General features: G+C 47.2%; 1 protein-coding gene across 3 annotated transcripts in view; it reads left to right on the forward strand.

The window, feature by feature from the left end:
* LOC125940214 (chymotrypsinogen B-like) overlaps positions 1 to 14,595 on the forward strand; it is a 71,283-nt gene extending 56,688 nt beyond the window's left edge. Inside the window, exons 5-8 of one of the 3 annotated variants that reach the window (XM_049656040.1) lie at positions 4,292 to 4,433; positions 5,346 to 5,457; positions 9,079 to 9,239; positions 14,327 to 14,595. In XM_049656040.1, coding sequence (XP_049511997.1) covers positions 4,292 to 4,433; positions 5,346 to 5,457; positions 9,079 to 9,239; positions 14,327 to 14,560 — 649 coding nt within the window. In that variant the 3' untranslated portion in view covers positions 14,561 to 14,595. The remainder of the gene's footprint in view (positions 1 to 4,291; positions 4,434 to 5,345; positions 5,458 to 9,078; positions 9,240 to 14,326) is intronic. The other 2 variants (XM_049656037.1, XM_049656038.1) reach the window with 2 other exon arrangements.
* Positions 14,596 to 22,759: the final 8,164 nt, after the last annotated feature.

Genomic DNA, 22,759 nt, shown 5'->3' on the forward strand with positions numbered 1-22,759 from the left:
TATTTTGGCCAGGATGCCCGTTGCGTGAAACATCACGTTCGGACCTGCCTAGAGTGCCAGCGGCGCAAGTCACCTCCAACGAAACCAGCCGGTTTGCTACAACCCGTTCAGGTACCGCAAACACCATTTGACCAGATCGGAATGGACCTCTTGGGTCCGCTTCCTACCTCTACTAGTGGTAACCGCTGGGTTATTGTAGCAACTGACTATCTCACTCGCTACGCCGAAACAAAAGCTATCCAGAGAGGCACAGCAGCAGAGGTGGCCCGATTTTTCATAGAGAATGTTGTGCTGAGACATGGCACACCAACCATCGTCATAACAGACCGAGGCACCGCATTCACAGCCGCGCTTTTAGATAACGTCCTGATGCTCAGTGGCACAAGTCACCGAAAGACAACAGCCTACCATCCACAAACAAACGGACTAACAGAGCGCCTGAACAAAACACTCGAAGACATGCTTTCCATGTACGTGAATATAGAGCACAACGATTGGGACGAGATTCTGCCTTATATCACGTTTGCTTATAACACGGCTAAACAAGAAACTACACGGATGACTCCATTCAGCCTTGTACACGGACGTGAAGTAAGGACGATGCTCGACGCCATGCTACCACACGAACCTGACGACATTGACACGGATGCCGATGCGTTTACGCAACGTGCAGAAGAAGCCAGGCAGCTCGCACGCGTGCGAATACACCAGCAGCAAGCATACGATGCAGGTCGCTATAATGCCCATCATAGGCCTGTAACTTATGAAACCGATGAAAGAGTATGGGTCTGGACGCCTATACGAAAACGGGGACTATCCGAGAAGCTTCTGAGGCGATATTTCGGACCCTATAAAGTGCTGCGTCGGCTAAGTGACGTCACATACGAGGTCGTTCCAGATAGACCTCACTGCACAAGGCGCCGCCAACACCGTTCTGAACTTGTGCACGTAGTGCGCATGAAGCCCTACGTCAGCGAGTGACTGTACGAGGGACTTTCGTTTTCACCAAGCGAACTTTATTGTCTAGCATCGAGGCGATGCTCTTTTGGAGAGAGAGCAAATGACGCGTACTCTATCTATAGACGTTTAAACGACGATGACAGTATATGCATTGACTGACTCTGAGTAGTAGGACAGGGTGTTCGAAGACGAAGAAGATGTCTTTGTGCTGGTGATTCTGAAGCTGCTCCGCCGTCTTGTTCAACGTGTGGTCTCTTGTTCGCGTTGACCCGTGACAATATATATATTGTAAAGGTGTGTACTGAACAATTCAGAGGGTAGCGTCTGTTCGTAACCGAGAAGGCAGGTGACGCACAGCAGGAACAGCTGGTTGCCCGAACGGCTCACACTCGTGCTAAGCACTGGCGATCCGGCTGGCCCACTGGTTGCAATGTCGGCATTGAACAGTCGATCTCGCTGGCCTTGTACTTGTGCTCTTCTTCATTACAATTACCCCGGTGTAAAAGCGGAGCCATCCTGGCGACTGACGATGTGGAGACGAGCGGGTCATAGAATGGTTTCAGGCGGTTAACGTGGACAACATCCCGTCCACGGCGGCGCTTGTCGGATGTCGGTGTAAGCGGCTCTATGGCATAGTTGACCGGAGAGGTGCGTTCGACGATGCGGTATGGTCCATCATACTTCGAGAGAAGTTTTGCCGAAAGTCCAGGCGTGGTAGAAGGCACGGATAACTAGACAAGTGTGCCGGGAGCGAAGTTTGGATTCGTAGCATCGCCATCACGATTGGCTTTTTGTCGTTGTTGGTCGTCGGAGGTGAAATGTCGGGCTAATTGACGGCATTCCTCAGCGCATCGGGCGACGGCTCAAACGCGAGCACACTCAGACGCGTCTGGTGTATAAGGCAAACCAGTATATGGCTTTCCGGTGGCCAGGGGTGCAACCCTCCTTGGAAGGATCTAGCCCATTAGCTTAAGAACTGAGCTCTACAGCACATCAAGACTGAATTTCGCAGTGAGGATTGACCAGCACATATCCCTAGTAGACAGATAGTGTGCTGTGGTTGTTTCACTTATGTCGCATGTTCCAGAGGTTGCGTACAACGACTTTTCAGGGGTTCTAAACGGGGACGTGAGTGCCGTGCCGGTGCGCCGACGACGGATTGCCACGGGTTTCCGGCGTGGAAGTCCAGGAGGAACGCGTGGAAGTCCAGGAGGAGGTACGGGATCATGTTTTTCAGGTAGAAGCGCTGCCTGAGCAAGCATGACAGCGATGACACGACCACGGCAGCATAAGCACGATTGAAGGACGAGAGCATGAATTTGCTAGAATGACGGAGATGGAACGACGAACGCAGTATGACAACGACGACATGACGAGAGTGGGATGATTAAGTTAGAATGGTGACGATGCAACAGTCACGACGGCATCACGATGAAAATATTACAACGAATGCATGACGTCGATGAGATGACAATGGAATGAGGACAACGGATGACAGTGAGTGTAAGAAAATGGTGGCGTGACGACTTATGACGACGATGGTGTGAAGAGGATGACTTGACGATGACGGACGACATAAAGAGAGTCGGATGACGAAGCTGGAGTGATCGCGATAGAACGACCACTATGACATCACCACGACGGTATTGTAACGAATTACCGACTACTATATGACTACAATGAGGGCATCACGCCATTGACGACATGGCGAGAGTCGGATGACAAGCTGGAACGACGCGGCATTTCTCTTGACTTCAATGCTGTCTTCAATGTTTCGTCATACTTGGGACGAGTCTTAAGATGGCCGCTGTTCGCTTTGCTGTCTATTTAGCCGCTACTGCCAATATTGGAAAACATTTTCAGTGTGCAAAGTGTGAAGTGTTCAACCCTGTTCTCGATTCACTTGCAACGGACTCGAAGCGGCTGGTGGACCACAAATTGATGCGTGCTGAGAATTTCGAATGCTTGCACAGCCCCAGTGAATACGCTGGGTGGAAGGTCCCCAGGTCCAGGATAACGTAAAACTATTCTAATCCGAGTTCATTACAAATCCGGCATTAGTTTTACGTGATTGGTCAAAACTTTTCGCGCCATGCATATTTGGCCTGTTTCTCAAGCGACAAGAGGGAAATGGCCGTGTCCCAGAAGATTTTCACGAATCACGGGCTGCTAATGGAGGATTTTGCATAAACTGAGACTTGAATAGCTTTACGATATTCGGGCTCGGTATGCGGACAGAGTGCATAGAACTGCTAAACGAATATTTTTTTCTTGAAGCGAAAATTTATTTACCTACGCCTTCCACCAGGGCTTCGCGTCGGTCCATTATTTAGTTGGTTGGTATCACGTATGATAAGACACAGCAAACCGACTCATTGGTAGCACGGAATTGACGCACAAAATAGGGCCACTGAGTGTAGCTGCGTTCGGCTTATTAAAATGTGATATCGCTAAATAAAACCTGCAGATATAGGGGCGGATTTTATGTATCTCTAAAGTGTACGCGCCTCTGAATAGAATTGCGCACTAAATTCAGCAGCTTCTTTGATTTTTCTTTTTATAAATTCCTTATATTAGCCCACTCTTGTGGCCCTTAGCCCACTCTTGTGGCCCTGATTATGTACCACAGGGCATGTGATCATTCCTTGCCAGCCTTCCAGAATTGGTACTTGCCACTGCGCCACAAGATATACAGACTCTTTAAATGTAGCTTGATTTGTGTCATACGTGTTTCTGCGTGCACATCTCATCGTCATTATACCTTCGACACACATCATACATTGCTTTATTTTCGCCACATCACTTTGACGACGTTTCGCACTGTACATCTACCTCACTTGGTGTTTGAACTTAAGCGTAGCTTGGAAACAATCTAGCACTTAAAAATAGCATAGCGTGATATTAAAGCTGTGACCAGTACTGTTCACAAAAATTAACGTTATATGACGTGACATATGGCATGTTACACCGGTTGAAAAGAAGTACCATTGTAAACGTCGCATTTAGCTATATAGCATTTATTCAACCACTTCACTAAGACTTTTGCTTCACGCAGATTCGAATATGTGCGTTGGATGTGAATAACTATTCCTAGGTAACAAATTTTTTATAATTAGCATGGCCTAGTAATGCTATGTAAACCTAATCTATGCCGCCATAACTGTAATCTCCGAAACAAACATTTTTACAATAGGAAGTTCAAAGTGACAAAAGTTTATATGCGCACTCGAGGTTAATCCTACGAGGGCAGGGTGCACATAAATGTACGCCACCTGGTGGTGCGTGCCAGAAGTGACATTTAACGATACACTCTTTTTGTTCAATCTTTCAGGTTCGTCTATGCCAAAGAGGTCGTGGTGGTTTTCAATTCAACGCAGAAAGACCGGGGCTCCGCAATGTACGCTGAGATGATGATGGTGCACCCAGAATACAGTGAGCTTGCCGAGGTCGCGCATGACGTGGGACTTCTGAAAGTAAGATGTTTTAAATGTCGAAGCGTATGATGTGAAACCACCTGCATCCGCTGTATGCAGAGTACGGTGGAGCTGCAGCATTTATGGCAGTATTTATTAGCAAAATTTAACTAAACGATGGGAACGATCATTCACGTGGCCTTACGTTTCAAAAGTGCACAGTGAGGAATTTGGCACGCCGCCCTAAAGCTATCCTATTTATCAGGGCATGCTATGTTGGATTAGTTGGCGCATACATTTAGAAGGTTGTGTGGCGCAAGGTTCAAGATCAACGGAAGTAATAAGAGGCGGCAAGAAAGAGCGCCCTCAGTCCCGTGTAACATTGGTTATACCCGGTTTTCTAAAAATCAAAAGCACGATGACGTTATTCGAAATGTGGCGTTCCACCAAGGAACGCAGGACACATTTACGGAGGCATGCAAATGCGATGTGGCTTCGACGACCTCATTCTGAGCAGCGCAACCTCATAGCCGCTAGGCCACCACGGCAGGTACAGACGACTTCTGGGAATCCGTATGGTAGGCGATAGATGCAATGGATATCTTGCGTTACATCGAAAAAAAAACATTTCCATGTACATGTTAGGTACATTCGTGAGCCTATTAAATCTGTGTGAAGTGCTGTAACTATATTACATGGAAAGTTATAGCCATGATTAAACATCGTTGATAAATAGCTGCCGCGCACTGAGCATTGGCATCGAAAACTGTTGTGCCAAATTTTTTTGCTTGTAACTACTTGTAGAATGATAGTACAGAGAAGGACAAGAACTAAGTATTGTCGACGTGACAACACTGGCTAAGAAAGCAGCTCATTTAGTGACCGATTCGTTCAAGCTGTTTGACACATCACCTGTCTAGATTATCTGTGCTTGTTTACGTGTAACCGATTGCCTTATGTCCCATTTAACAGCTGCCGCTGCCACTGGAATTTAACCCAATCGTAAAACCCGTGTGCCTGCCCACATCAAAAATGGAGCTTGCGGGCAAGACTCTTTTAGTTGCAGGATGGGGAGGGACAGAATGTAAGTACCACGTTTTCAACTGTGCAAGGTTGAAGCACTTCGCTGTAACTAAACATTCTTTGACTTCTATGGCAAGATGACAAGGTGACAGCATTGAGCGTCTGGAACATCAAACACATTTGTAGTGCTCAATAGTCATTTCCATTCATTGCAATGCTTGGACATTGGCGCCAAATGCGAGTCGGATTCGTGGGAGAAGACGACCTTCCTGGGTCAGGCTGCAGGAAGGAGCGAAGAAAGCCTCACTCTAGGCTGTTGTTTAGAGTGAGGCTCCCTTTCAGTGTCTCCTACATTCACATTCCTTTGCAAAGATGACGTACAACGCATACATAGACAAAGGTAAGCAAGAATGGCGATTTATGAATGATACATTTATGTATGTGTTGTAAGTCATGTTTGCAATGGAATGCCAAATAGACTGTACCCAAACCCTGCTTCACATGCCTACAGGCTCTTATAAGCTTCATCGTCACCGAGAACGTGACCTGCAGTTTGTACTGCAGGTCGCGTACAAGGGTCCTACAGCCCACTCAGTGAAGTGTTAGACACGTAAAGAAATTTGTTGACTAAAAGACGGAAGGCTTTTATAAGAGCCCTTTATCGTGTGGAGCAGAACATATAAGCCAGACGGCACTTATCTCTACAAAAACCTTAGGAGCAAATTAACGCGAGCAAAAGCGTGGCATTGGAAGTTACCTCCTATAAATTACTATGCCTTGGAATAAAAAAAATTAGCCGTGCGGCCAAGCCGTCACTAGTATTATTTTAGGACAAGCTTGATGATGTCTTTTACCATTAGCGACACCATCATTGTTGTTCTCAACCCCCTCAGCAATTCGGCAATTAAGGATGCCCTTGTTGCTGTTTTAGTTTTTATTTGGTATTACAGTTAGCGCGAGTTAATTTGTAGGCTCGGTTTGAGCGGTGAATTAAATTTTATGCGTAAGTGTCAAATGACCCATTGAGTGAAATGCAGCTCCACTGGGAGGTGCGAAGCATGCAGTGATGCACCGCTAATGGGCTCGTACTGCCTTAAGCAATGGCTCATAACCCCGTAAACGCGGCCTCCCCATTACGACGACAGAAGAGGTGAAATTCTACTCTGGAATGATGAGCGGCAACGCAGCCCGCTGTGGAGGAGGACGACAAAGACGAACGCTGGAGCCGTGGCACGAGCGCGTGCCGAGCGCGAGCACGAGCCGCTTGCTTCCCGTGACATACGACGACGACAGGAGACGCCGACAGCCCGGTCGCATAAGGTGCTGCGCACCTAAAAAATTAGCGTAGCTTGCACTAGTGGCGCAAGGCTTAAGAAACAGCGGAGCTGATCGGCACCTAGCTGGTCCTGGTCTTATTGGTTATGCTTTTCTGAAATTTATTCATTATTGATCGATTATTACCAATAGATTGGCTTTCGATAGCTATCGCAAGATATTGGCTACGTATTTAGGCTAGACTGAGCACTACCAAGTCATCCCCAGCATTTTCAGGGCCCGCCGCGGTGGCTCAGTTAGCTAAGGCACGAGGTTGCCGTATCGAATCCCGGCTTCAGCGGCCACATTTCGATGGAGGCGAAGTGCAAAACTGCCCGTGTGCTTGCGTTGTAGTGCACGTTAAAGAACCACAGGTGGTCAAAATTAATCCGGAGCCCTCCACCTACGGCGTGCCTCATAATCAAAACTGGTTTTGGCACGTAAAACCCCAGAAAGAAGAAGCATTTTCCGGAATTTATTGATTATTGATCGACTATCGATTAGCTATTGATTGGCTATCACGTGGCTATTGCAAGGTTTGAGGGCCCCGTATTTGGGCTAGGGTAAGCACTACGAAGTCGTCCCCAGCATTTTCCGGAATTTATTGATTATTGAACGATTATTGCGTAATCAAGGGCTACAGGAGGCATACGTGAATATCTTGGCAAATATCTACAAGGATTCCACAGCCTACCTTGGTTCTCCACAAGAAAAGTAGAAAGTTACCTATGCAGAAAGGGGTCAGGCAAGGAGACACAGTCTCTCCAATGCTATTGTCTGCATGATTAGATGTATTCAACCTCTCAGACTGGGAAGGCTTAGGAGTGAGGACCAACGGCGAATATCTCAGCAACCTTCGGTTTGCAGATGACATTGTCCTATTCAGCAACAATGGAGAAAAATTAGAACAAATGATTGAGGACCTTAACCGAGAAAGTGTAAGAATGGGGTTGAAGATGAACATGCAGAAGACAAAGATAATGTTCGGTAGTCTGGCAAGGGAACAAAAATTCACGATCGCCACTCAGCCTCTAGAGTCTGCAAAGGGGTACGTTTATCTAGGTCAATTACTCACAGGGGACCCTTATGATGAGAAGGAAACTTACAAAAGAATAAAATTGGGTTGGAGTGCATACGGCAGTCATTACCAAATCCTGAGTGGGAGCTTACCACTGTCGTTGAAAAGAAAAGTGTGCAATCATTGCATTCTACCGGTGCTAACATATGGGTCAGAAACTTGGAGGTTAACAAAGAAGCTCGAGAACAAGTTATGGACCGCACAAATAGTGATGGAACGAAAAATGTTAGGCCTAAGGTTAAGAGACAGAAAGAGAGCGGTGTGGATCAGTGAGCAAACGAGGATAACCGGTATTCTGGTTGACATTAAGAGAAAAAAAAAATGGAGCTGAGCAGGCCATGTAACGCATAGGATGGACAACCGGTGAACCATTGGAGTTACAGAATGGATACTAAGTGAAGTGAAGCGCAATCGAGGACGGCAAAAAACTAGGTGGGGTGATGAAGTTTGGAAATTTGTAGGCGCAAATTGGAATAAGCTAGCGCAAGGCAATTGGAGATCTTAAGGAGAGGCCCTCATGCTGCACTAGACACAAATGTAGGCTGATGATGAAGATGACAATGAAGCACTAACATGTCATCCCCAGCATTTTCCGTAATTTATTGATTATTGATCGATCATCGATTAGCAATTGTTTGGCTATCGCAAGGTATTGGCCACGTATTTGGGCTATAGGCTAAGCACTACCAAGTCATCCCCAGCATTTTCCGAAATTTACTGATTATTGATCGATCATCGATTAGCTGTTGATTGGCTATTGATGACTAACTAAGCTTAAGTAGTCCCAACCATGCTTAGCTACACTTAGCCAGGCTCAACTTCGTTAATTCACAGGGCCATTGCGCTTGGACCCTTTCTGCACTGCCGCCAAGATCAGCCCACATTTTTTGTCGGCGACGGACAGACTAACGGCCGGCTTAAACAGCTCCGCTGTTAAAGAAGAACCAGAAAGCTAGGCTTCGTGCATAGCGTTCGCTGCAAGCGCTTCCCGGTAAATATTGCGATTGCACAAGCTGTAGTGGCCGGGAAGCGGCAACTGTGTGGCCTGTCTATATATAGCTTCGCGGCTCTGCCAGTCGGTACAATGATGGGTGCGATGCGTCAATATAGCGCGAAATAAAACCACGTATAGAGTGGCACTCAGCTTTCGCGTTTGGGAGTACCATTATCATCGGTAAATTTTTCGTGGACAAATAGGGAATGTTTTCGACGCTTCGCTGTTAGATCATTGATGCAAGACGTAAAGGAGATATTTAGTGTTCTGGTTTAATTTTAAAAATCTTTTTGTAGATGCAGTCACCAGCGAGACTCTTCTGCACGCTCACGTTGTTGCTCTCTCAGACGAAGAGTGCGAAAAAGCAAAACAACGATACAGGAAAGAGTTCACGCTCCGTCCCTATCGAACTGGTCCTGTAATTTGTGCAAAATTGGCAAGAAGTTCACCCTGCCGGGTGAGTACTGCAGATAGGGGTTATCTCCTTCTACAAAACCTTCTACCTGCCCAATGGACGTCTTAGTAGCTTTAGTATGTGCTGAATCAGACCTCATGCCAGACTATTCTTCTCCCATGCCGACATCTAGGCGCCAGACTGGGCGCTGAAGAAATACCGGTGTAGTTCACGTTTAAAGGCACACTGTAGAGTAACGCTACATCCTTGCAGACGTTAATTATTCTGTGGAAATTCTATTCACGTAAATTTTTCAGTAACAGGTTGACTAGTAGAGGTCCAAATGTGGGTCAAAGTTTCGTTCTTTTTAAATTTCGCGCCGAAAGCGAAGCATAGTCACTTCAGTGTGACGTCACGTATTTCAATGTATATTTTCCCATTTGGGCCGTTGCTGCAAAGTAAAAATTATCGAAACTTGCTGAATTCAGTCTTTCGTTTATTTAGAATATATGGTACTCCATGTTTGCCTATAAAAGTTAATTAGGCGCATGCATATGCCGCGACAATTCATGACGTCACCCCGCACTAGTGCGGAAATTTCAAGGTGGAATCGCTGACTGTTTTTCGTTATTGTTTATCTTCTAGAAAGAGAGAGAGAGCGAGGAACAGAGAAACATCAATGAGATATTCAAGACAGGGAAGGTAACCGCATTGAGGCTATTAGATTGAGAAGCATCTGGACTGAGGACCAGCGGTGAATATCTCAGCAACCTATGGTTAGTGGATGACAATGTCCTGTTCAGCAACGCTGGCGATGACTTCAAACTAATGATTGAAGACCTCAGCCGACAAAGCGTAAGGCTAGTGTGGAAGATTGATATGCAATAGACAAAGCTAGTGCAGCAGCCTGGCAGGAGAACGAGCATCTATGATTGGCAGTCAGCTTCTCGAATCTGCGCTAGAGCACATGTATCTAGGCTAATTACTCACAGGGGCCCAGATCATGAGTACGAAATCCACAGAAGAATAAAAAAAAGGTGTTGGGGCCCATACAGCAGGCACTACTAAATCACGACCGGTAGCTCATCGCTATCCCTGAAGAGAAAACTCAGAAAAGCGTACAATCATTGCGTTCTACCGGAACCAACATAAGGGGCAAGAACTGAGAGATTAACGAAGAAGCCTCAAAGAGCCCCTTACCAGGCTCCATTGCAAATTTTGTTTATACACTGCAAGCTGTAAAACGCTGTTTCAGGAGCGTTTTACGGAAGAAATAAGTTTCGAAATCGGTCCTGTTGCCATGCCACCCGGAGGCGAGCGTCGCAGCCAACGGAGATGCCCTCTCCCTCTATATAGCAGCGTTCCCAAGCGCTGTTCCTTCCCGGATTTCTCCCATGCCGGAGCCGAATGGCGTACCGCGGCGTTGAGCACCTCTTCCTTCAATTCCTTTCTTTAGAGCAAAAGCTCTACTACGCCCTGTCTCGCTAGGCTATTTATCGTGTCGCAATGACCTTTAGCCGCAGGCGCGCGAGCCGCCGGAGCGTAAGTGTGGCAGGTGTGACGTCACGACACGTGATGCGCAGCGGAGAGGCGTCGCAGCTGCGCTCGCTTGGAGCCTCGCCGCTGCAGTAACACGTGACTAGGCGAGGTTATAACGGCTGCTTCACCGGCGCTTGGTCGTTCGGTCTCGCCATGGATGGCGCGCCGGCTGGGGCGTCTGTGCGTGCGCTTCAGCGCAAGTGACAGGCTCGATCCGGTCATTCAGTAGATGTAGCTAGACGGCAGGCTGCGAAATATCAAGCAAAGGCAAAGTTGGCTGCTGAAGCACCGGAGCAAAGGGAGGCCAGATTAGCATGTTATATTAGCTAACCAAGTGGCGAAGCCTGCATTAATGAAACACTCTGCGCATAGACAAACAGACCTTTCGCTCGTGATAACTAGGTTTACAAGAGTTAAACCTGAGCCATTTTTTTGTATGTGGCATCGCGCCTTCCGCATTGGACGATCACTGATGTGTGAGGGACCAAACACGCACTGCGAATTGGCATTTGCGCGGGTGACCGTAACTCACTGGCTCTAAGCGGGCTTCATCGAGATGGATGGCGCGCGGCGTTTGGGTTGACATTTCAGCGATTCTGGGGGCGGCGCGCGGCGCCGTAATAGTTTGTGGACGCTATGCTCATCGCGGCATGGATACGCTACGCTTCTTTGTTTAAAAGGGCCAAACCTGCTGAGGGGCTCTTTAAGGAAAATGTTGAGGACTGCGCAACGAGTGTTGGAACAGGGAATGTTAGGTGTAACGTTAACAGACAGGAAGAGAGCGGTTTGGATCAGAGAGCCAACGGGGATAACCAATACTCTACTTGACATTAGGAGGCAAAAAGTGGAGCTGGGCGGGCCATGTCATGGGAAGGGCAGGTAAATGGTGGTACATTGGAGTTACAGAATGGGTGCCAAGAGAATGGTAAGGTGGCTGGGTGCGGCAGAGATTTAGGTGGTGTGAAGAAATTAAGAAACTTGGAGAAGGCATAAGGCTGGAACCAGCTGGCGGAAGACGGGAATAATTGGAGATCGCGGGGGGAGGTCTTCGTCCTCCAGTTCACATAAATAGGCTGATAAAGATGATGAACATGATGATGAACAAAATTACTGCGTACAGCATTTGTTAACACGTCCAACATCTTCAAGGGACAAAAGAGAAACACTAAATGGGTTAGGCTGATAACGTACCCTTTGAAAACTCTATTGTCGCTAAATTCGCCACTACAAGTCGATTGCTGGAAGAAAAAACACCGGCACGTCTGTGTGACGTAACGGATTTTAATGTGTCTTTTGTTTCGCAGCAGGGCCGCGTTGGCCCGGTAAATGTTCCCGGCACTTGCCATGTTCAATGTTTGGCTCCTTTAGAAATACGATGTAGTCCATTTTCACTGATAAAAAATTAACTAGGTCATGGCAAACGCCATCAAAATCCATGACGTCAGTTCGACCTGGTGTGGGAACTTGAAGGTGCATGGTGTGACCACCTGTCTTTCGTGTTTGCGTCTTTTCTAGCTGATGTTGTGGCTCGGCGCAACGTTTAGGCCAGGAACCCTCCAGGTATATAGGGATGAATACATCCGCGAGTAGGAGCGAAAAAATAAGGGTTTATTATACATATTAACACTGGCTCCAGATATAGAAGCCCACTGTTGGAGTACTTTAAATGTCCGAGCTCACATGTCTGAGCACACACGTGTCAGCACACGTCAGGACACACTCACTGTATCAAAGTTGTCCGCTTTTAAAGCAGTTCATTTACATTACGGAATCTGATCACTGTGTCTCGGCCAACCACAATGGTCGAATCGTTCTCAACATCCCACCCATGAAGACGCACCGTTCCGCCGGACTCCGCCTCCAATGTCGCGCCATCGCCCCCGTATACGAGGCAGCCACGTGGCAATTTGGGAGCTTCAAGTCGGCGCAGTTCCCACGGAAGTCCTCGATGTTGGCCCCTTGCATCACTTAGAGGGCTCTCCATGATAGTCAGCTTGTGAGGGTCAGGATGGCGGCCTTCGCGGTAGTAGCCAGTTCCATGGAGGGCGCCGGTTGTTTTCGCTCCGAAGTAAGCTGCTTTGTTTGCTCGTCGCAGTCTATGTCGGGCCCCGTCGACGTCTGGGCGGGTGCTGATGAAGCATCTTCCCTTTGGGAAGCACCTAAGGAATGCCCCTTGCAATTCTGAGACGTAACACTGACCAAATGACTTGTCGCGGTAAATGTGGTGTTCTTGGTATTGTAGAAGGGTAAGTTGCGAATACCGGTAAAATAATGTTTCTTCTTTTGTGTGCATTTAATCTGAGAAAGTATGAACAATTTGTTATTCGCAAACGTGTTTTTTTTTTACAGGTGCCATTTCCTACCTCCATGAATGCACTGACGATAATCACGCAAACAAAGTTTGAATGAGAAATTCGTGAAGGCGACATGCGATATCATATTGCATTGAATATGGCGGTCGCGGTCATACAGTTTCCTACATAATAATTAACGGCAACTGTGCAGTTCCGATCACCCGGTTACCACGGATGTAATGATTAGCACACGAATCATTACACCCTGGCTTCAGACGTCCTTGTGACGGTACTTAATAGGCTTTGGTTTAAATGCGTAAGCACTGCTACGCTTACACAACGAGAAAAACGTCCGTTCGTACGTTCGTCCCGTAAGACGATCGCTTTCAAGATAGTGCCCACAGCAGCGAGCGAATTCACCTTCGTGCTTGCTCTCGGGTCAACGGGAACTAAGCGGCGAGAACACAGAGCACACGAAGCTGTCAGCACTCACCGCACTGTGCCCCCATCGCAGTTCGCCTTCAAGATGGGAGCCCGCGGATCTCTATTCAACGCGAACTCAGCGGCGAGAACGCAGAGCCCCACACGAGTCTATCAGTAGTCGGCGCTCCCTCTCACCATGGCAGGTCGCTTTCGAGACATCGCCCTTGCGGTCGCGCCGGACGCAGCCGCCGCCGGAGTGCGGTTTATTACGGTCAGAATGGTTCGACGCGGATGGATAGTTAAGGCGCTAAAGAGCGATAACGGCTTATTACGAACGGAATGTCACCGGCGCACCTGGCGCCGCCACCTGCGGTAGTTTGCTTGCGTCATTAATTGACCTTGCCGGAACGCAGCAATTCGTGCCGCCGCAGCGCTGTCGTTCATACTGACCGGATCACGCGTCATAACATTGATGATGACGCCGGGCTGCGTGGAGACTTGTAAGTGCCACAATGCTTGCGCATACTTAGACGACTCCCAGAGGAGCTTCTAGCTGCGTGAATGTTTTCTGAAATTTTCAAGCGCTTGTATTTTCCTAAACATATCCAGGTAATTAGTTTTTGTACAGGCGCCTATTCATTGCAAATTATGGCCTTCGAAATGGAACGTGTTGAAAATGATTAATTGGCAGTCACAAAGCCGTCGGAAGCCAGAAGGACGAAGTTTAGTCAAGTCCATGTATTAACCCTAATTCCCCTTGCTGGTTGAACCGCCATATACGCAACTCTCATGAACGTTAGTTAGTACCAGGGTACTTTCATTGTAATTGTTACAGGAAACTCTGCTGGTCGCAGAAATAACATTAGGCGTTCTTTCTTTCCTTGCACTTGACAGGGTGACTCAGGCGGACCAGTAACGTTCACTGGCGACGATGGAAGATCACTGCAAGTTGCAATTGTTTCAGGTGGTGACATATGCCCGCCAACAGTGCCGTCAGTGAATACACGGGTCTCCGGTTACATGCGATGGATTCGAGGCGCCCTCAGTCACCCTGGAAAGTGGATGAAACTCAGGTTTTTCCCGTACCTACTCACGTTGCAAAAGCCTGCGCGCGCCGGTGCTCCATAACAGTGGACGTACACAGGAAGAAAGGACCGACGAAGCATGCCCTGAATATTTTCCCTTCTCGGTCAGTGTAGTATTGTGCGCCGGCCAGCAAGAATACACGTCAGACGCACGAAGAAATAAGCCACATCTAATGTAACAATGTGGAAAACAAACTGATGTGGAGACATCTTGTCGGATGCACATATTGAAAGAAGACAGCGCTGGACATGCATACGTATAGCAAACGCAAACAAATGTAAAATAAACGACCCTGACCAGCCCTTTAGTTCATTAATAAATGTGCTTTTACCACCCAGTGGAAGATGTGGCAGCGCCAGTTTACTGATTAATCTACAACTTCTCGCGACTTACTTGGGACACTTCTTGAAATTTTACTAAGTTCTCATGAACCGTGGGCACCACTTCGTCAACCAAATTTTGCTTACATATATAACGCCTTACATGTATCTCCCATAGTGAAGTGGTGAATGTTGGGTATGCTAATGAAGATGATGGCCGTAGTGTGTTCATGCCCGGGCATGCTTCTCGAAATGAGTTTCAAGTATATCCACCTCATATCAAGGTTGGGGCCATTCTAATCCCACCAAAGCCTGCCCATGCTTGTTCCAACGAGTCCAATTCAAACGAGTCCTCATTTCATAGATTATTTGGGTCCAATTGTGTTCAATAAACCAATTGTTCCAATTGAACCTGTCGGATTTTTCCAATGGGTATCCAAACACAATTGGAAATATCGAATTCATTCCAATTGAAAATTTCCAACTGGTTTGAGCATTTTCTTCCTGACTGGGACGACCACGGGCCTACCACAAGACCAAGAGGAGTCATTGATCGCGTATGCGCACTCGGTATCCACAACGTGAAAACACTAAAGTACGTACCATATTTCCGCACCTACAGACCCATCCTCACTATACTGGGACCCATCAAGTACAAGAGGAAGCACGAAGAAGCAGTACAAGACGCACGTAAAAGGAAATTATATATGTAATTGTAATGTATAATAAATACCGATTTTGATTAGGTTCGTAGCAATTACACGCTCACTGCGCCAGCAGTTTGAAAGCGCATCATTCATTGCGATCCCCACCGGACTTTCCTGACCGTGGTTGCTCGGTGCTGCTGCTGTCCTTGCCGAATACCTCATATTAAAAAAAGAGCTACGTGCCAGATAGTGGGATCGAGCTTCGATATACTTCAGCACAGTAGCCCAATTACTCTAATTATTAGGCCACAATAGCTTTTATTTAAATCATTGTTTTATTTTAGGCCACAATCGCACGTATACTTCCATCCTACCAATGCCAACTAGCACTCTGAGATGTAGCCACGAGTGTCCCGTAGGGTAGCACGGGTAGGCGAGAACGCATGCGCGCGAGACAGTATGATTTACGCCAATGACGCTGGTATATGAAACGGGAAAATTTGTAACATTTATTGAACTGCCTTAGGAAAGCTTCGCTTCACATTGATTCCAAGCTGTGTGCTGAATATGCATATATTTTTTCGAATCTTTTTGAAGTCGATTAGTGTGCGTGGTGACCCAGCGGCGAGTAAGTCGTCATATAGACGTCAGACTCTAGAGTTTTGCAAGACGCGTAGCCCCACCTGCCGGTGCGAAGAGGTAATAATTGAGTAGTGCAAAGTCCGACTCTCTTGCTAAGTTGCCTAAGGAGCTACGAGTGCGAAACAACGCTTTAACTTAATTTTCGTTCATATTGCGAATGTTTTGCGCATTTAACACCCAGAATGAGAGCTATGAATTTCGCCGCTAGTCGGACGCGCCGCCGAACTGCCATAAAGTTCTTGTTGACGATGGCGAGCACGACGGCAACCGCGACAGCTCCGCGCGCTACGAAGAAACGCCGCAATCGACGTTACTGCTGCGTTGTAAATTGCCCTGAACGTCAAGGACTGAATAAGACCGTTCAGTTTTACCGATTTCCATCCCGGTCGTATGAAGGAGAAAGGCGAGAGCGCTGGATACGGGCCGTTCGCGTGTTGGGTAAGCGAATTACTCGCATTCTCCACAACACAGCCGCTCACACGAGAAAGTGTGATAATGTTGGTCTGCTGTGATGATTAATGGGTTTTAATGGCGCAAGGGCCAGTTCTGGGCAAATAGCGCCAAACGCATGGTGTAATGAAGTATTAATGGGATGAAAGAATGTAACACGGCTGTAAAAGGGGGCTAAGATAAGTCTCTGTAAATTGCTTAAAATATAAATGTACTAAAACAATGGCAATGATTAGTTGCGTGTGCTTTGATCATAAAATGTTAGCAGCGATGGATGGTTAGGCGAGGCGTATAGTAGATGGTAGCACTAGTACCTCAACAGGCCCCTTGGAGGCAAGGGTAGCGAGGCACGTACGTGCTCTACAAATGTGCTTACATTGCAGCTACAACCTACAAGGGGGAGGCAGAGCTACAAATAACCTGACCAAATTATTTTTAAGGTGTTGGTTTCTTTCAAAAAGTTTAAGACCGTGTTAAAATTGAAAAGCGGTTCATTGCTGAGGAAAAATGCTGGGTGGAGAGGTACATGCTCAAGATACAGGGAGGGGAAGTACTTTTTCCTCTCTGCTTCTATTTCAGGGCACTGAAGGAGAACGTGTATAACTGTAAGGCTATTGCCGCATCTGCCACATGTTGGAGGTTCGCTTCCAGTCAGTAGGTGAGCGTGGGTACCGTAGGTATGGCCTATCCTTAATCTGCAGAGAAACACTTCCTCGTGTCTTTCTGTCCTTTCGTATCTCCAGTTCCCTAATTTTGGCTTGATGATGTGTAGCTTATTTAGTACTTCAGTATCCCACTGGCTTTGCCAATACTTCCTCAACTGATGTCGTATCAAGGGTTTGAGGTCTGTGACTCCTATGGGCATATTTATATCTGTATCACTAAAGGCTACTGACGTAGCATTTTCATCGGCGGCTACATTGCCTGCTATGCCTCTGTGGCCCGGTACCCAGAAAAGAACAATGACTTGGTTGCACATGTAAGCTGCACATAACAATGAGTACAGTTCATTAAAAACAGGGTTCTTAAGTTTTTGTAAGCTCATTAGGCCTCTCACGACGCTCAATGAATCCGTGAACACAATAGCTTTAGTGGTATGTGTCTCCTTTATATGTTTTACGGCCGTGAGTATGGCGAATGCTTCTGCAGTGAATATACTGGTGTGTGGATTTAATGCACCCGATTTTAAAAACGATGCTCTGAGAGCTGCATAAGCCACACCAGACGGAGACTTTAAAGCATCTCTGTAAAATTCTTCGCAGCAGTACTTCGCTTGAAGTTCAAGGAAGTGAAAACGTATATGAGCTTCAGGGGCATGTTTTGATACTTGCATAAAAGAAATATCATCACTCGATAGTCTGCCATTCCCAGGGTGGAGGAAAGCGAGTAGGAGCCATTAGTAGGCTTTCTCTAAGTGGGACACCCGTTTTCTCTGCCATTGCTTCCAAACGCAGGAACACAGGGGTCCTCAAAGCTGAACGGTTACGAGAAAGCCTGGCAGTAGATACGTTGCAAGTAATTGAGTGACATGGGTGTTCAACTATTTGATTCTACCTTCAGGTAGTACGAGAAAGCTAAGTATGTCCTTTGGAGATGTAGGGACCATTCATTGGACTCAACATACAGGCTTTCTGCAGGACTAGTCCTGAAGGCACCTGTAGCCAGGCGGATACCCAGATGGTGAACAGGATCGAGAATCTTTAAAGCACTAGGCGTAGCAGAGTGATAAACTATTGCGCCGTAGTCAAGGCGCGATCGTATCAGACTCTTATATAAGCTCAAGAGGCATCGCCTGTCACTTCCCCATGATGTGCGTGACGGAAGCTTCAGTAGGTTCATCGTTTTCAGACATTTCTCTTTAAGATGATTCAGGTGAGGGATAAAAGTGAGTTTGGAATCTAAGATTATACCTAAAAATTTATGCTGAGCGCTTACAGATAGACGTTCTCCATTCAGAGAAATATCGGGATCCGGTAATATTCCTCTTTGTTAGAGAAAAGCATACATGTACTTTTCTGTGGGTTTAGACTAAACCCATTCTCATCCGCCCACTTACACAGTTTGTTTAGGCAAAGCTGTACCTGTCGCTCGCAGATTGCAACATTACATGATTTGAATCCAATCTGCACATCGTCCACATATACAGAATAAAACATTGTGCGCGGTATAACGGTATGCAAAGAATTCATTTTGACGATGAAGAGAGTACAGCTCAGCACTCCACCTTGAGGTACACCTGTCTCCCGAGTGAATGGCCGGGATAGGACGTTGCCAACTCTCACACGGAATGTTCTATTATATAATTTTCATTAACGCATAGCAAGTTACCGCGGATACCCATTCCAGACAAATCTCGGAGAATTCCAAAGCGCCACGTAGTATCGTAGGCCTTCTCCATGTCAAGAAATACTGATAGGAAGAATTGCTTGTGTATGAAGGCATCCCGGATGTTTGCCTCCATACGGACAAGGGGTCTATTGTAGATCTACCTTCCCTGAATCCACATTGCAGAGGATCTAGTATTTTGTTGCTTTCAGGATAATGAATCAAGCGCCGATTTACCATTTTCTCAAAGAGTTTGCACAAACAGCATGTCAACGCTATGGGTCTGTAGCTGACTGCTAAAGAGGGGTCCTTGTTTTCTTTGAGAATTGGGATTACGATGGCTTGTTTCCAAGCGGACGGAATGTGACCTGTAGACCACATGGCATTGAAAAGCGACAGTAGTGTTTTTTGAGTTTCAGGGTTTAAGTGCTTAATCATGTCATATACTATTCCATCGGGTCCTGGCGCAGATTTGTTGCAACATTTCAGTGCAGCCTGAAATTCGGCCATGCTAAAGGGGTGATTGTATGGTTTGTATCGCGTGCTTTACCGATCTAAGGACAGTCGCTCTGCCTGTCGTTGATATCTTAAGAATGTGTTGGGATAGTGGGATGAATTGGAAACATGTTCGAAGTGTGCACCTAGAAAATCAGCTTGATCTGTGAGGGTACCTCCTTGGATATTTACTAGCGGCAGAGGATGAGTTTGTCGGCCTTTTAATTTGTTTACTCGGTTCTATGCTTTTCTTTCGTCTGTAAAAGAATTGATGCTACAGATGTACTTTTGCCAACTTTCCCGTTTTGCGCGGCGGCGTGTTCTTCCTTGTGACTTAATCGCCTTGAAATTAATTAGGTTCTGTGTGGTGGGGGAGTTACGTAGGAGATTCCAGGCCTTGTTCTGCTTCTTCCGCGCTTCCTTACATTCCTCATTCCACCATGGTATACGTCGTTTCGAAGGTGACCCGTTTGTTTGGGGAATGCATATTGATGCAGCATCAATTACAAACGCCGTAAGGTATGCTACTGCATCGTCAATACCAAGTGCATGGACATCGTCCCAGGGCAAATGTGTTATTTCTCGAAACTGTGTCCAGTCAGCTGAATCAACTTTCCATCGAGGAACGTATGTACGGCATTCAGCCTGTTTTGTAAGGTTTAAAGCGATAGGAAAGTGGTCACTTCCATAAGGGTTATTAATGACTTCCCACTCCAGATACGGCACAAGTGTGCCAGACGCTATGCTAAGATCTATGGAGGAAAATGTTTTGTGTGTAGTGCTGTACTATGTTGGTTCCTTCTTGTTCAGCAAGCAGGCACTTGAAGAGAATAGGAAGTTTTCTATTAACCGTCCTCTCGCATCACAACGAGAGTCGCCCCACAGTGTACTATGCGCGTTTACATCTCCGACGACCCGACGACTACGTAAGGATGGGGAAGCTCCTCTATAAAGCTCTGAAATGTTGCCCTAGAGAGCTGATAATTCGGGGGAATGTATACAGACGTAATGGTCACCAATTTATCAAACAGCACTGCTTGAATAGCAACTGCCTCAAGGGGGGTTCGGAGGAGTAGTTGCCGACAGGCCACGCCTCTGTCGACTACTATAGCTACACCACCGGACGACGCCAATGCGTCCTCTCGGTCTCTCCGCAAAATGGCGTATTGCCGGAGGAAGTTTGTGTGTGTACATTTAAGGTGTGTCTCTTGCACACACAGCACCTTTGGATTAAACTTATGTAAAAGTTCTTTAACGTCATCGAGGTTCCGGAAAAGACCTCTGACGTTCCAGTGTATAATTGCCGTATCCATGTTAAAAGTAATATGGGCTGTGTGGCTAAGACACGAAGTTCAAGGTAGTTTAGCTTACAGGGCCCTTTCCGGGCCCCGTAATGCGGGGTTTGTCTTTCTTGCCATGGTCCTGAGACTCGCGGCGGGCCTTCGGCGCTGACTGCGCCGGCTGGCTAGGGCTAGCGTCCATTGCCTCTTGCGAGGTGCTGGACGTCCGCTCTTGTGAGCGCTGTGTACGTCGTGAAGCCCTCGCCTCGTGAGACAGGGCCTTGGAGCCTACAAACCCGGAGGTCGACGGGCCCTGCTTCAGGGAAGGCGAAGCAGCGCTGGCTGCTTTCGCCAAGGGGGCTGGTGGCATAGCCGCAGCCACACTGTTTGTGGGCCGGGCCGGTGCCGTAGTCTGCTGCGACGCTGCCCCCTTGCGCACCGCATCAGCATACCCTGAGGTATAAAGGAATGAAACACGCCTCCGTGCTTCCTGGAAAGAAATGTTCTCTTTTATCTTGATAGTTATTATTTCCTTTTCCTTTTTCCACGTGGGACATGCTCGTGAGTATGATGCATGTTCACCGTCGCAGTTAGGACAGTGGAGTGTACCAGTACAATTGTCAGAGTTGTGTTCATTCTGTCCACATTTCGCACAGGTCAGTCGGCCTCGGCAGTTTTGCGAGCCGTGGCCGAATCTTTGGCACTTAAAGCATCTACGTGGGTTGGGAATGTATGCTCTTACTCGTGTCTTTGTGTAGCTGGTTTCAAGAGAATCTGGCAGTACACTCGTTGCAAAGGTGAGTATCAAGTGCTTCGTTGGGATTTCTTTGTTTTCACGCTTGATGATTATTCGCTGCACTTTGATTACATTTTGGTCCTTCCAGCCATCTAGAAGTTCTTCTTTACTCAAGCTTAAGAGATATTCGTCTGAAATGACTCCTCTGGATGTGTTCATCGATCGATGAGCTGTCACTGTGATTGGGTTGTCACCAAATGTCACGAGCTTTAAGATATTTCCGTACTGAAGCTTGTCGCGAACCTCAAGCAAGAGGTCACCGCTAGCCATTTTTGTGATTTTGTAGCCGGGGCCGAGTGAGTCAATGAGACACTTAGCAACGACAAATGGGGAAACGGTTCGGACAGTCTTTTGGGGGTTTTCGCTATGTATTACATGGTAGCGGGGAAAGATTTCTTTACATTGGACAAAAAATTTCATTGTTTCATCGGTGCGTCCTCTTTTAAAAAGAGGACAATCAGGTAGTTTGGGGAATGCAGCTAATGCCATAAATCCTTACTTAATTTCGGCCGCAATGCCAGCCGCCCACCACCGAGCCCAACAAGGGGACGTGACAGGAGCTCCTGCAAGGTAAGTCCTGCCGACGCCAGCTCTACACCACTGCTATAACCAAATACGACATAACCAAGACAGGTTAACCACACAAGGTTAACCCTTGCCACCAAGAAAATTGGGAAGTAAATAGAAGGTAAAAGAAGACAGGACAGTAATGAAAGAGAAGTATAAAGAAAAAGAGTGTGGAGATGAGGACAGGAAAAGGTGACTGCCGATTTCCCCCGGGTGGGACAGTCCGGGGGTGCCGTCTACGTGAAGCGGAGGCCAAAGAACGCCTACGCCAAGGGGCCTTAAAGGTCCAAACACTCGGCATCAGCTCAACCCCCAGGATCCCCTTTTCCCCGGACACGGCTAAGCCGCGCACGGCTACACGCGGGAGGGTCCAACCCTCGTGTGCACGGGTACGTGGTGGCGCAACTCACCAAACGCCTGCTTGCGCAGACGCCCCTGCGGGGGTTGGTCTGCTGTAATTGTGTTGCGTAGCCCTGACGAGGGACTATGGCAACCAAGCGAAAACTGAAGAGTCTGCAGCCGCCGCTTCGTTGGCAACAGAATAAACAAAGTTGTGAACCATCCTGCGTATGTGCCATCGATATTTCTACCTGTTTACACACGTCCGCCTCCGCTTGACTCAGCAAGTGGAACGGAGAGATTTAGCAGGTCAGTTTAACCAAACATTTTGGTTCCTTTATGAATTCAAAATCGTGTTCTAGGGCATTGTGGTATCGCGA

The sequence above is a fragment of the Dermacentor silvarum genome, chromosome 9 (genome assembly GCF_013339745.2).
Source record: "Dermacentor silvarum isolate Dsil-2018 chromosome 9, BIME_Dsil_1.4, whole genome shotgun sequence".
NCBI lineage: Eukaryota > Metazoa > Arthropoda > Arachnida > Ixodida > Ixodidae > Dermacentor > Dermacentor silvarum.